We start from the raw sequence: 14,256 nt of genomic DNA, 5'->3' as shown, positions 1-14,256 counted from the left end.
CAGAGAACTCCGCAGGGACTCAAAAACACATGTGGCTGCGTTTGCGTAGATCCCACGCTTCTTTTCCCATTACTTAAAATACTCGGAGCATCAGCGAGACGCTGGTTTGGCACGAAGGCCAAGCGAGCTCACGCTGCAAAGGGAGGGAGGGAGGGAGAAATCGATCACATCCCCAGCGCCGCTGCAACGTGGCTCGCAAAACATGAAGAGGCGCCGAGCTAATTATGTATAAAACAACGCAACAAAACAAAAGTTTCGACTCCGAAAGTTCCAAGCACTGATCAGCATTCCGGCGGTTTTGATTCGCTACCGAATTAGCCCACCCCCCTCTCCCAAACAGCCACTTAAAACGTAGTATTCAAATGAAGGTGATTCGTTCAGCCAATGGGAAAGGGGCCGGTGCTTGTATTCTCGGTCCACCTCCCCGTTTGTATTCATTGTTAAAAAAAAGAGAGAGCGAGAGAAGACAGCGGCGGAAGGGCTCCAGCTGTAGTCGCGTGTGTATATATATCTAGGATTGCATTTTGAAGGGTGCGCGCGTTTCTGCTGTTTTCTGTCGGTATGTTTTATTGATAAGTTGCGAGCATATTGATAAACTTAATTGGGGGAAGCAACACGGAAGTATTTTAGTGGTATCTTCCGAATTTTGATAAACACACGTGAAACTACCTAACGCGCCCCCGCCCCACTCTCGTTTAGAGGCAGAAAGTGGATTGTCAGGTGTTTGTGGCTTCCCCAGCTGATATGATAAAACCTGGTTTTATTGCTGCAGAGGCGTTGCAAATGGGGGCCAAAAAAAGAAATTTGAAGTCCTGCAAGGCTGAGAAGTGAAGAAGCTTTGGAGAGCATGTGTTAATTGTGAGAGTTTGTCTTCTGCAGTAGGATAAATTCATTTTAACTGGCTTTAACCAAAAATATTATGGTAGTTCTGATTAATACTAAAATGGTCTTTTGATTGATTAGCCAAACTAGATATGGTGCTTTGTGATGTGTGCACGTGATAATTGTATGGTGGTTTGGTCTGTTCTTCACAGCCTTTTGCTTCCCACAGTGGTGTTTGATATGGATGGATTATTTCTTAAAAGAAGAGCACAGCAACCTCTTTCAGAGAAATAAAATTATTGTGGTGGCTCATAAAATGCAGCACACAGAAATAGTATGTGTCGAAACTCTGAAGAAATATCCTGTTGGTGGTGGGAAACAAATTAGACCTACGTTTATTTTGAAGTTACAAAATTGCAAAGGCAATTTTGTTTCATGCTTGGTTCAAGTAACCTCATTTTATTCATCTTTCCTTATGTCCTCATGAGCACGAATAGATTAAAAGCAAGGGTAGGTGCCAATGGTTATTAATCCAGACATAATGCTTATGGAAACACCCATTGATTGATGCCTCACTGTTAAAATTAATCTGGTGACCAAGCATGTGTTCCTGTTTCTCCTCTTCTCCCTCCCCCAAGTTGTCCCTTCTGCATGAACTTGGCCCTTTCCGTTTCCAGTGTCTGTCAAATTAAAGTCAAATTAAAGTTGCTTACCTAACCCACCTGGTGAAGGGGTGAATGTGATAATCTTACTGCATGCTAAATGCTATTCTTTCTCATGCTCATGTTCAGACTATGAGTACCCTTGCTAATATAGCTAAAATGTCACCACCCCAACATGAGAGAGCAGTAGCTGCTGGCTCAGAAAAACCATGAAGCTTGCAAAAGTACCAAAAAAATTGAACCCCCCCCCCCCAAGAAAAAGCCCAATGAGAATTCAGCAAGCTCAATGGCCCTAGAATGCTGACGTAACTGTTTGCTAGATGTGTGTGTAAAATCGAAAAGTAGGGTGGGGAGAGGAATGGAACAGGGCAGACATAACTGATGTTGTGCTCTCCAAATGTTGTGGAGTTCAACATCTCTTGGTCAATATGGCCAGTTAGATCTGATGGGTAACCTCTGTAGAGAGGGTATTGGCTTCCTCTGGCATGGAGTATGCTGAACAAGAGCACTCCACAGTTTTATTGCATGTCTGAACTTGTCCTGTATAATTTTAAAATGAGGCTTCCAGAATTGTAGAGTTGGAAGGGACCCTGAGGATCATCTAGTCCAACCCCCTGCAATGCAGGAATATGCAACTGTCCCATATGGGGATCGAACCTGCAACCTTGGCGTTGTCAGCACCTCACTGTAACCAGCCGAGCTACATGGCCCAATAGTCTTATCCTCACGACAGCCCTGTGAAGTAGGTGAGGCTGAATGATAATGGCTGTCTGAGTGAGCTTCATGGTTTGAGCAGGGATCTGAGCTGCTGTCTCCCCACTTCTTATTGCTAACTATTACACCACACTGCCCCACATATGGGACGGGTCTGTTTTTGGCCTGCAGACTTTGATGCTCTTTGAAGATTCCTCCTTCTCCTCTGATGTTCTTGGAGCACGAGACACTTCCTGCTGGTTGGTGCCAATGAGCACCAGGCTATACAGAACATTTTCTCTTTGATAAGGCTGGAGGAAACTGGGGGGGGGGTGTGTACTGATGTATTGTGTCTTATGTCTTATGATCCTTTCGTTGCAGCTGTTTCCCCACCCCTACCCTGAAGCTAGTTCCCTAAAACTGCATGCCTGGGGGAATCTTCCCTTCCCTGCATGGACCATGTCAGAAATGTCAGAGAGCACTCTGTGTGAGAAATTCGAGGCCAATGTATTTGCCAAGACCCGGTGCCAGAACTGCTTTCGAACTGTCACTGCTCACAAGCGTGGTAACCAGGTGAGCTTATATTTGACCTTGGTTATTGTGGGCAGAGGGGGAGAGTATCCTCTATTGCATGTTTTTTTTGGGGGGGGGCTGTTCCCAAGGAAATGTAGGAAGCAGAACATTCCATGGCGAAGTAATGTTAAGAGGCAATATTCCTAAACAAGCAGTTGGATAAGGCTTTCCAAGATTTATGATCTGCATAAGATGCACTGCTCTGTGGTCTGTTGATAAAAAAATCATGGGATCTCTTCCAACTCTACAATTCTAAGGGTGATCTTGCCCAGCCCCCTGCAATGCAGAAATCCTATCCACAACCATCCCTGGGTGGCCTCAAACCACCAACTTTTTTTTGGTTAACAGCCAGATGCACTGAGCCATTGACTTGTTGGGCATCATAGGAAGCTTTCTTATACTGCATCAAAGCAGTAGCCCACCCCAAAAGCCCTACCTGGAGATGCCAGGAATTGAACCTGGGACCTCGTACATGTAAAGCAGACGCTCTGCCCTTGAGAGTAGGCCGCCTCCTACCATGAACAGGGCCTTTTTGGTTGTGGCTCCACCCGTTTAGAATATCTTTCCTAGGGAAATATGAATGGGACCCATAACTGCTGTCTTGAAAAGGACGTCAGAGACATATTCATTCCAGTCTGTGTTCAGTTAGTTTCAATGTGCTGTGCTTTGAAATGTTTCTTGCTGCTGTTTCTAACTTAGCAGGCTCTTTGGCGCACGTAATTGTGGTGGTTATGCTGCATGCCTTAATCTTTTCTTTTTCTTTTTTTTATTTTTTGTAAAATTGCCCTGTGAGGACAATGAGGCCTGAAAAGCAGTCGATAGATCTCTTTAATAAATAACTTTAAACCTTCCCCAAAGTTGGCAATTTGACAGGTGACAGAGCATGACAATTGCCAGAGCAGCATGGCATGTGCATCATAGGGAGGGGTAAGTTTTTTTAAAGGCTGGGAAAATAAGAAAATGGTGTGGCGTGAGTTATTGGCAGAGCTGAGTGAATGGGACTGGAGCATAACTGTGAAATGATTCGGTAGCCAAGGACTAAGGCATGATGGTGGCTAAAGCAGTGCAGGATCAAGACCGTTATCACGAGAGAGGCTGGTGCCTTTAAATTTGCAGCAACACACAGAGATCGCCGAGTGGGTGTTCATAATATTTTCCTTAGATGTTAGCTCTTTTATGACGATTGTCCATGTGGTTTAGTGGTTTAATGTTTTGACTGTGATCTGGAGAACTGGGTTAATATCTCAGTCACGGACTCACAGGTTGTCTTGGAGTAAACTGCTGCCTTCCAGACTCAGCTTGCCATCCTCTCTTCCAATTCCGGTCCTTTCATCGCAGTCTTTTATACTGGGTTGTTCTAAGGCAGGGGTCAGCAACCTTTTTCAGCCATGGGCCGGTCCACCGTCCCTCAGATCTTGGGGGGGGGGGGGCAGACTGTGTTTTGAAAAAAAATAATGAACGGATTCCTGTGCCCCACAAATAACCCAGAGATGCGTTTTAAATAAAAGCACACATTCGACTCATGTAAAAACACCAGACAGGCCCCACAAATAACCCAGAGATGCATTCTACTCAAGTTAAAACACGCTGGTTCCTGAACCATCCGCAGGCCGGATTTAGAAGGCGATTGGGCCACATTTGGCCCACGGGCCTTAGGTTGCCTACCCCTGTTCTAAGGGCAGCCTGGGGATGGAGCTCCGCCTCCTCAATGGATCAGGTCCCCCCCCCATCCATTGTTTGGAATTGCTGCCTATGCTCACGCTTGGTCTCTCTTCCCAGGTTCATCCCATCAGTTTCTCCCAACATAGAAAGCCAGCTCATGCAGAGTTGAGACGGGTTGCTCCATCTAGCTGAGGACTGTCTGCCCTTTCTGGCAGCAGCTCTTCAGGCAGGGGTCTTGGAGAGGCCAGGGATTGAACCTGCAACCTTCTACATGCAAAGCAGACGCTCTGCCACTGAGCTACGGCCCTTCCCACATCCTCATTGTAATTCCTTTGGCTTTAATGTACCTGCAGGCTGTAATCAAGGCTCGACCCAGAAAGCAAGGCGCACCAAACTTCCAACATTAGGGTTCTTATACCTTTAAGGGCTGGGTAGAAGAGGGAATGTTGGTAAATTCCGCTTTTTCTTGCCCTTGCCCTGTTGCGATGTGACGAGCTCCACCTGCTGAAATGTCATTTTTCTGCAGCTGTCGCAGTGTCAAAAGGCTGAGCATCCCTGCCACAGAGCAGGAAATGGATCTGGCCTTTGCCCAGCTCATCCATTTCCATATTTTAGAGCAACTTTGGGGGGGGGCAGTGTCGGGAACTGGTTCTGTAATCCGAGCAGTTATTGGAGGGAAGCAGGGGCTTCCCCTGCTGACAAGCAGAAAGAAAGGAAAGAAAGCATTTGAGTGCTGTTTGTGAATGTGGACTTTGAATGAGACCACAGAGACTGCTAGATTATGTGTTAATGAGATACTAAGGGTTCTGACAAGAGGTGTAAAAGGCTGCAAATGAAGTCTCAGTGGCTGCTGGGCAGTGTAGTTAATGGTCTCCTTGTTTTAATGGAGATGGGCTCTGTATTTTTAACAACTGTGGGGCAGGGAGTAATTCAGCAGGAAAAAAATCCCCATTATTGTTTGATAAACACACTTATCAATGGGCTTGGTGCTTTAAGAGGCTGTCCTTCAAGGAGCTTGCAGGCCTGAAATGAAGCAGTCAGGATGGCTCCTCTGAGTTACCTTTAATTTGAGTCAGACTATTGTTCCCTTCAGCTCAATATTATGTATTTACTGACGGGCAGCATTCTCCAGGGAGTCAGGCAGAGCTGTGTTCCCAGCTGCACCTGAAGATGCCAGCGGTTGAATCTGGCCATGCTTTCCCATGGGAACAAAAAATGCAATGCTCATTGGTTGAAGAAACTATAGATCATGCATCTCCTGCCTACATTTGACCTTGCCTAGTAGATAGGCATTCCAGCATTTAAAAACAAATAAATGCAGGAACTGATCTCTTGCAACGAATAAAGGAGTATGGGTGCCACAGCATTAACACTCACCAATTGTTTATGCTCAAAATGAGCAGAGGAGAAGCTGCTACAAATTTAGGGGTCACCTGCAGTGCTTTAAATGATTGACTTTCCTAAGTTTCTCAGGACTAACACTGGCTCTTCTGTGCTAAATTGCCACACTAGGAGTCCACACCTAGGAAAAGTGGATCAGGTGTGATATTTCTAACAGTGGAGTGTCAAGCCCCCACTTTTTAATCTTCCTTACAGTTTTAAGAGGAAGCCTGAACTGGTCGTGGTCAAAGTTATACCCCTTTCCTCCGCTCAGGAAAGTACCGAAGCTACTTCTACACTATAAACATTGATCTGGCTTGAAACCTGCGTTCCTGTCTTGGTTTCAGCAAGAAATTCATAGACTCCATTCTAAAAGCTCCTGAATCTCCCCGCAGAATGACATTTCACAGGTGTGGATAATGGGGAGAGAGAGGCACCTGAATTCCTCCGTTCCACTTTAGAAATAACTGCAACCTGTGAATCTCGCTTCACTTTGGCAAGTCATGCTTTTCCTTCTGCTGCCCAGAGTTTATACGTTCCTTCCAGGATCGGGGTGGGGAGCCTGTGGTTCTGCAGATGTTTCTGAACTCCAGCTCCCACCAGCCCTAGACAGCATGGCCAGGGGTTAGGAATGACAGGGGGGTAATCCAGCAGGATGTGGAGCTCTGCACCTTCCCTGTCCCTGCTCTGGGATAGAGATGCCAACCTGACAAGGGACTGTTTAGCAAGTGTTGGTCTTTAACTGCGGCCCTGGATTAAAAGGCCAGGCAGCCTGAGTCACCTGTCAGCTCCTGGCCCATTCGCTGGCTGGCCAGGTGTAAACTCCATCCCTCCCTATGGGGTGCCAGCTGGTGTCCTGTTAACAAAGGGTTTCGTGTTGTTCATTGTTTGCTGCGCTGGATCAGCCTCGGATTATGAAATAGTAATGAGGTTCCCTCTCTCCCCAGTCCCGGCCCTCTAGAATTTCCTCCTGGCTCGCCTGCGATCTGCTCAGAGCCATCCCTACTCAACTCCCCCCCCCCCCCACCTTGATCAGGACAATGGAGGGGAAGTGGTGCTGACAACCAGCCTGCTAGGGACCCTCCCTTTTGGAGATCATAACCTGCTAAGGTAACTGGGCTGGGGTGAAGGCGGGGTGGGTGGGATGACTCTCCAGCTGGCTAGGGCAGCGAGGAAGCTCTTAAAGGGACAGGCGCGCTTGAAATGGAACTCTGGATCTGAGCAGGGAAGGACATGCTGTTTGTCTTTGCTTCTGGAGCCTTGTGAAATCCCCTCTCCCAAGCACTGGAGGTCAAGCAATAAGGAGTGCTTCCTATGTTGATGAGCCCTCCTGTGCTTCCGGGGCGCTTCCCTGCCTTGCTTGTGGGGCTGAGGAGGAGGGATGGAGTGGAGACTTCCTGAACCATAGGAATGGGTAGCGATCTAGCTCAACCACCTGCACAGGGCAGGAAGATTTTCGATATCTCTGCCCAATTAGCCTGTGCTATCTAGGTGACCCGGTGCCATGCCTAAAGAAACAAGGAAGGCTCCTTGGCTTTGGAGATGCTGCAGGCACCTTTTTAGAGCAGGGCTCCATGAGAGGATGGTTGTCAAGAGAGGAGTGCTGTGTTTACGTTTGTGACAGCTCAAGGCAAGCGTTGCTCATCCAGTCTACACCTTCCAGTTAATGTAGCGCAGGAGGCGGCATGCCCTTTGCCGGCTATTGATTGCCATGGTTGATCAATTGGGAGAACGGCGTTTGGCGTATGCTATTTATATTTTTGGTTTGCAAGCTTTTTGGTCCAGGCCCTGGTTGAGCCTTAACACAAAGAATACTTCATCTTAACAAATGACTTTCAGACTTTCAGTCGCTAAGCATGCTAGAGTCTGAGAATGTTTTCTCTCTCTTTAGGAACCCGTAACTTGCTCTTTGAACCACTGTCCTCAGAGCGAATTATAGCTGCAAACCAAAGGCCTGGATCTCATAAGTTGCCTTAAGCAAGTTCACAAAAGCAAAGTTTGCCTATCCCTCCCTTCCCTGAAAGCATCTGTGACCCCCTCAAAAAAAGGCTCTCTGGAGGATCCGGACCCCCTCCAGAACAATGGGGCACGGGGAGCTGTACTGGAAGGAAGTGATGGAGTTTTCCTTCCTTAAATTAAAGTTAATTTAAGATCCAAGACCAATCTGGGTTGATTCTCTCTCTCTCCCACCCCCCACCCGCAAGGTGTTGCTAGGCACTTAAAGGACTCAGAGCACTGTCCTGTGGTCCAAATTTACAAAAAATAAATAAATGCCAGTGCTAATTTATATGTATAGATTGCTGTGGAAAATTTGGGTGGCTGGGCTGGGTTCTCCCCAGCTGTGCTTTGCAGAGGAGCCAGATGCTGTTAAAAGTTTTAAAAGAGGGGGGAATTAACTTTTTATTGTCATTTTATAGTTGTCTTACATAACCGCAATCAGCAAAACCAAAAAGCTGCAACTATTTGCTCTGGAGAAACCTTCACTGTTGTGATAAAAACAATTCCCACACAATAATAGCAGACATTTCTATAAATAGAAATATATGTGTGTGTCTGTATATCTATGTGAAATTTTGTTGTCATAAAATCCATATGTTGGTTTAAATCCTAGGGACTGGTCTTCAACTTTCTGGTGTTCCTCTAAAGACAATGAAGTTCCTGCAGTCTCCGGCAAAAGTGGCGCTAAAGTTATATTCCTCTTGCCAGTCGTAACTTGTGTGTTAGCTTTTCAGTGTTAGGAGTTCCAGGTTCTGCTGTGAAAGAGGCAGGATGTGCTTCCCCACCCCATCAATGCTTTTCTGCAGCTGCTCCCTGCACCCCATATATCATTGGTCAGGAAGTTCTTCCTGATTTTCTCAAGAAAACCTTGTGGTGCCGGGTACAGGAGTCTGCTGGAGTTTGGAGGAGACAGACCCTTCCTTCTGTGAACTCCCTTGTGCCCACTTAGGACCCAAGCCAATGATTACAAAACACAATAATAAATTTTTGCAACAATGTGAAGCAAAATAGCCTTTTCAGCCAGGGATTTTTTTGGGGGGGGGTGCCTTTTGTTTTTTAGTCCAAAGTTTGTGGACAAACGTCTGGGGGCTGTGCGTGAGTGGGGGGCGGCAGAGACAAAAGTGGGCGTAGCAATGAATGCTGAATGCAACTTGTACCTTTGTGTGGCTGGGATGTACAAAAGGCAAAGGGAGATATTTGGCTCATGGTCATGTGGTTCCTCAACCCTCTTTTCAAACTCTGGATCCCAGAAACAAAAGATTAAAAAGAAATTGTTGCTGTCAGGGCTGGATTTAGGTTTGATGAGGCCCTAAGCTACTGAAGGTAATGGGGCCCTTTATATGTCCAGCTGTCCTTTGTCAACAACAAATTGTCGCTGTTTTTGTGTTGAATATATGGTAATTGATGGACGTAACAGGTATCTACTGTGAAGCCATTTGCACATGTTGCAATGCAACCAGTCCATGCAGAATGTAGGCACCCTATATATAGAAATGAGCAAACTAGTGATATTTTAGGGAGCAGGCTAGCAGGCGGGGCCCATTACTTACATCACAGGAACCTACACAACACAAAACACTGTTGCTGTATGTAAGTTTTATTTTATTTTTAATCTTATGTTTTGGAAATGTACATCCAGGTTTTTTTCTTTAATTTTTTGGGGGGACCCCCGAGAGAGTGGGGCCCTAAAGTATAGCTTGTTTAGCTTATACATAAATCCAGCACAGGCCACTGTTTTAAAAGGGCTAATAGATGAACCCATCAAAATATGCCAGTATGGAGTGTCACAGTTGAGGAGCCGCTGTCAAGAAGGCTGTGCTGTATTTGAATTTGATCTTTCTGTTTATCTTGGGAAATTGCACAATGGGCTTGGGTTAGAGTGAAAATCCCAAGAACCAAGGATCAGATTCTTAAAAAAAAAAGTTCTGTTGCCTAAATAAGGGGAGGATAAAAACAAAAAGAGGATCCACCTATTACTTTCCTATACAAGCGGTACACAGTGTCTCAAAGGGCTTTTTTATGTAAAGGACACTGCAGTCTTTAAAGCTTACACAGAACTCTTCATCAAGCAGACTGAGAAGGCAACTGGGGGTGTCTGTGTGTGGAATGTGGCAACTTTCTTTATTGCTCTCTGCTGTGCAAGGAAGACATTTTCTGTGCTCTAAAGAGTGCAGAGGGATCACCGTGGTGCCCCTGAAATATCTCCCACTGACTCCCATTTCTTTCTGACAGGAATTGAAGGAACACGCGGCAAAAACTCCCAATTGCCTCGACGGTGACAATGTGACCAGTCCCTGTGACCCCTTGTGCATTTTAGTGCCCCAGTGTGAACTCTATGTCTGTGTGGGCTCTGAGGACAAAGATGAGACGTAAGTTTTCTGATTGTGCCGGGGTGTGTGGGAGACACCCCCCCCTCACGGTGATTCCTGTTGGTGACTGGGCAGGAATATGAGTGATTAGGGAGGTATCCTAGGCCCAGATGGTTAAGGGCCTTGTAGATTAATAGAGGAACCTTGAACCTGGCTTGGAAGTGCATGTGCAGCTAGCACAAACTTTTTAGAGCATAGGAGCTGTGTTGTCGGACAAACAAGATGAATTTTAACAGGGAGAAATGTAAAGTATTGCACTTGGGCAAAAAAAAGAGAGGCACAAATACAAGATGGGTGACACCTGGCTTGAGAGCAGTACATGTGAAAAGGATCTAGGAGTCTTGGTTGACCACAAACTTGACATGAGCCAACAGTGTGACGTGGCAGCTAAAAAAGCCAATGCAATTCTGGGCTGCATCAATAGGAGTATAGCATCTAGATCAAGGGAAGTAATAGTGCCACTGTATTCTGCTCTGGTCAGACCTCACCTGGAGTACTGTGTCCAGTTCTGGGCACCACAGTTCAAGAAGGACACTGACAAACTGGAACGTGTCCAGAGGAGGGCAACCAAAATGGTCAAAGGCCTGGAAACGATGCCTTATGAGGAACAGCTAAGGGAGCTGGGCATGCTTAGCCTGGAGAAGAGGAGGTTAAGGGGTGATATGATAGCCATGTTCAAATATATAAAAGGCTGTCACATAGAGGAGGGAGAAAGGTTGTTTTCTGCTGCTCCAGAGAAGCAGACACTGAGCAATGGATCCAAACTACATGAAAGAAGATTCCACCTAAACATTAGGAAGAACTTCCTGACAGTAAGAGCTGTTCGACAGTGGAATTTGCTGCCAAGGAGTGTGGTGGAGTCTCCTTCTTTGGAGGTCTTTAAGCAGAGGCTTGACAACCATATGTCAGGAGTGCTCTGATGGTGTTTCCTGCTTGGCAGGGGGTTGGACTCGATGGCCCTTGTGGTCTCTTCCAACTCTGTGATTCTATGATTCTATGACTCCAACTCCCATCTGCCCCAACCAGCGTTGGCAGGTGGTAAGGAATGTGGGGAAAGGTGGTCCAGCAATTTCTGAGGAAGCCCCAGGTTCAAATTGTCTGCTGGTGCGACAATAAGGCCCCTGCTGAGGCCCTCCTTTGCTCTAAGCGTTGGCTGCCTTTACACTGGCAGTGCTCGGCCATCTTGAGCAACTTTCTGCCATGGGCCCAGCGCTTGGCTTTAGCCCTCACCTGCTGGGAGGTTGTCGACCATTTGTGTGTGTTTTTGCCCCCCTACAGCTGGCAGGAAAGCTTGGAGTACACCCAGCTGAGCTGCAGAGCTGAGGAAGAACCCACAGAAGTTAGTACCTGTCCCAGCACCAGCACCGTCCTTGATGCAGAAGCGGATGTTGTTGACACAGATGCCCGTGCCACGCTCGAGGTGAGATGGAAGGGTGTGTATGTGTACACGTCACTTGGCAGCCTCATGTTCCCTTTGTAATATTCCTTATTTCCGAGCCTCTTTAGATCCCAGCTGAGGCACCACTGCATGGCTGCTCACCAAGCAAAGGGAGGCAGAGCAGATCCTTATACATTGCCTTGAAGTTTAAGGTCACCTTCACACCATGCATTTCAAGCACAGGGCTGCCTCCCAGATAGCTCAGTTGGTAGAGCACAGGACTCTTAACCTCAGCGCCATGGGTTCGAGCTCCACATTGGGCAAATGATTCCTGCATTGCAGGGGGTTGAACTAAGTGATCCTTGTGGTCCTTTCCAACTCTGATTCCCTAAAATAAAAGTCCTGGGAACTGTAGTTTAAGGGAACTGTAGCTTTGTGAGGGGTAAACTACAGTTTCTGAGACACTTTGGGGGAAGCCACGTGCTCTATATGTGTACAGTAACTTGGGGAACCTCAGATTCAGACTTGCGCCCAAGATCAAGAGAGCCAGTGCATATTGCGCATGCATTGTCGCATCATCAGGAGGAGGCCAAGTGCGGAGCCCAGTGTGGCGCTGCTTCAGTGGCCAGCAGCTTCTTCTCTTTCGCTCTCAGGAGGAGCCGGCCACTGAAGCCACAGCGCACTTGGCCTCCTTTGCCTCCTCAACATTGAGAGGGCCTGGCTCCCACCCCACAGATATGGGGAAGAGGGGCGGCAAAAACACTTTGGCCCTATAGAGTTGGCACCAGTGCTCAGACTGTATGCCAAATGTGGCTCCCTTGGCCCCAAATCTGGCCCTCAGAGCTTTCTGCAGGCTACCCCCCTCACTGGCCCCACTTCACACCTTCCTTGAGTGTTTTGGCTCAGCTGGAATGTGCCCCTGGGCTCTGATATGGCACCCTGCATGCCTGAATGGAGGGTCAAAACTAGCCTACTGTACAAAGGTGAAATTTGCATGGATTGCTTTGCCTACTACTTGCTTCATGGCCTGCCTACCAGTGGCATATGGCCCCCGATGTTTGCCTAGGTGGGAATGTGGCCCTCAATTTGAAAAAAGACCCCCTCCCCCGTTCCCAACTTAAAGTATCTGGGGCCCCTCAACTGGGGACCTGATGTTTGGTGTCTCTGACACACAAGGCTTTCCTGCTGACAGGCAGAGGCAGCAGGGCAGTGTAGGAAGCAGCCTCTCTTTTTCTGTGTGTTCCCTGCCTCCCCTTTACATAGGACTGGGAAATGACCAGGCTGCTTGAGAGCATTTTGGAGCCTGACAAAGACAGCACGATGTACTATGCAGGCCAGAAGCAAGAGGCACGACCCGAAAAACTGCATGCTGATAGACCCAGATGGGCGGACCCAGCATCCTCTGGGAGAACAGAGTCCTGGAATTGCCCAAAAGCAGGTATGTGTCATCCCCCTCCTCGGTCTTCTGACCTCTCCCCACCTCCTGCCAGCGCAGATCTTTCCGTAGATCTTGTTTCTTCCGAGGGTGGGAACACGCCATCCCAAAGGAAAGAACTGTAACTGCAGCGTTGCACTAGGAACCCAAATCCTGTGCCTGGATTTAATAAACAGGAATACATTTGCATAATCAGTTCTCCCACTGATTAGGATCTCAAGCAATGTGCTGAATCAAGCGTCCTGTCCCTGCAAGGATTTCCACTTGTTTGATGGGACTTCACGCCCCACCCACCTCCCCATACCCCCTAAATCTGTTATGGGGTTCCTTTCGGGGCAGATTTGGCATGCAGTGGGGAGAAGAGCAAAAGTCCCATTGCACAATCAGAAATCCTTGTCTGATGAGACGTGCTACTCGGATCCCTCCCTTTGTTCCTTGACCAGGAGGGCTATTAACCATGGGAAGCTTTTACATTGAAAAGTGAATCTGGAAATGCCAGAAACTGGATTCTGCCCACAGTACCATAACCTAATGGAAGGGTGTAGTTTATAATTGTTATCACCTGACCTGGGACCTGCTGGTGAAGTGCTTATAATAAATGTAGATGTCATCATCTTTATAATGCACACGTACCCCTAGTGTGGTTGAGGACGTGGCCGTCTGGATAGTCCAAAAGGGGTGAGCTTAGGGGACCAGCCATTTCATTATGCAACAGGACAGGGATGGAGGACCTGCAGTCCTCTTGGTCAGGGGATGGATATTAGCTCTGATGGGGGACATGTCATGCTCCTTCTGGGGCAGTTTGTCCTCTTTTCATCCCCCCGCCCTGCACTCAGCTCTCACCTATGGCTCCTAGATGCTGTCAGCATACGACAGTGACCACGCCCCAGGAAACGGCTTTGAGTGGCCGGCTAAAGCAGGTGAGAGTAGCCGATGGGTTTCAAAGCCTCGGTGAATTAGGGGCTTCCCCTGCATGTGAGGATAGGCTCCGGCGGATTGTGTGGACGAGACCAATAGTGGGTTCAACAGACAAGAAGGTGGTTTCTGCACGTGCTGTAGAAGGAATTACCTGGGAAGGTAGCCCATGCAGGAGAGAGAAAACTCTGATCCTACACCTCCACTGCCTTGCAGGGTATCTTGGGAAAAGAAAAGGCTAAAGAGTAAACCCTACACAAATCCAGGGTGGAGTCCCTAAGGCAGTTGGATGGCGCCTTGTACGCCTCCTTCTGGCAACTTCTGCAGCCAAGCTGGTGCCAAATGTATTGCCCTGCTTTCCCTTGGAGC

General features: G+C 47.6%; 1 protein-coding gene across 3 annotated transcripts in view; it reads left to right on the top strand.

Annotated features, from left to right (window-relative positions):
• Positions 1-436: 436 nt before the first annotated feature.
• The window catches only part of TRIOBP (TRIO and F-actin binding protein), a 63,366-nt gene continuing 49,546 nt past the window's right edge, over positions 437-14,256 (top strand). Inside the window, exons 1-5 of one of the 3 annotated variants that reach the window (XM_083400723.1) lie at positions 437-559; positions 2,559-2,750; positions 10,023-10,159; positions 11,438-11,579; positions 12,801-12,975. In XM_083400723.1, coding sequence (XP_083256849.1) covers positions 2,637-2,750; positions 10,023-10,159; positions 11,438-11,579; positions 12,801-12,975 — 568 coding nt within the window. In that variant the 5' untranslated portion in view covers positions 437-559; positions 2,559-2,636. The remainder of the gene's footprint in view (positions 560-2,558; positions 2,751-10,022; positions 10,160-11,437; positions 11,580-12,800; positions 12,976-14,256) is intronic. The other 2 variants (XM_083400722.1, XM_083400721.1) reach the window with 2 other exon arrangements.

This window comes from Podarcis tiliguerta (assembly GCF_965153285.1).
Source record: "Podarcis tiliguerta genome assembly, chromosome: 10".
NCBI lineage: Eukaryota > Metazoa > Chordata > Lepidosauria > Squamata > Lacertidae > Podarcis > Podarcis tiliguerta.
Note: the sequence above shows the minus strand (reverse complement) of the source record. Positions and strands in the feature narration are given on the sequence as shown.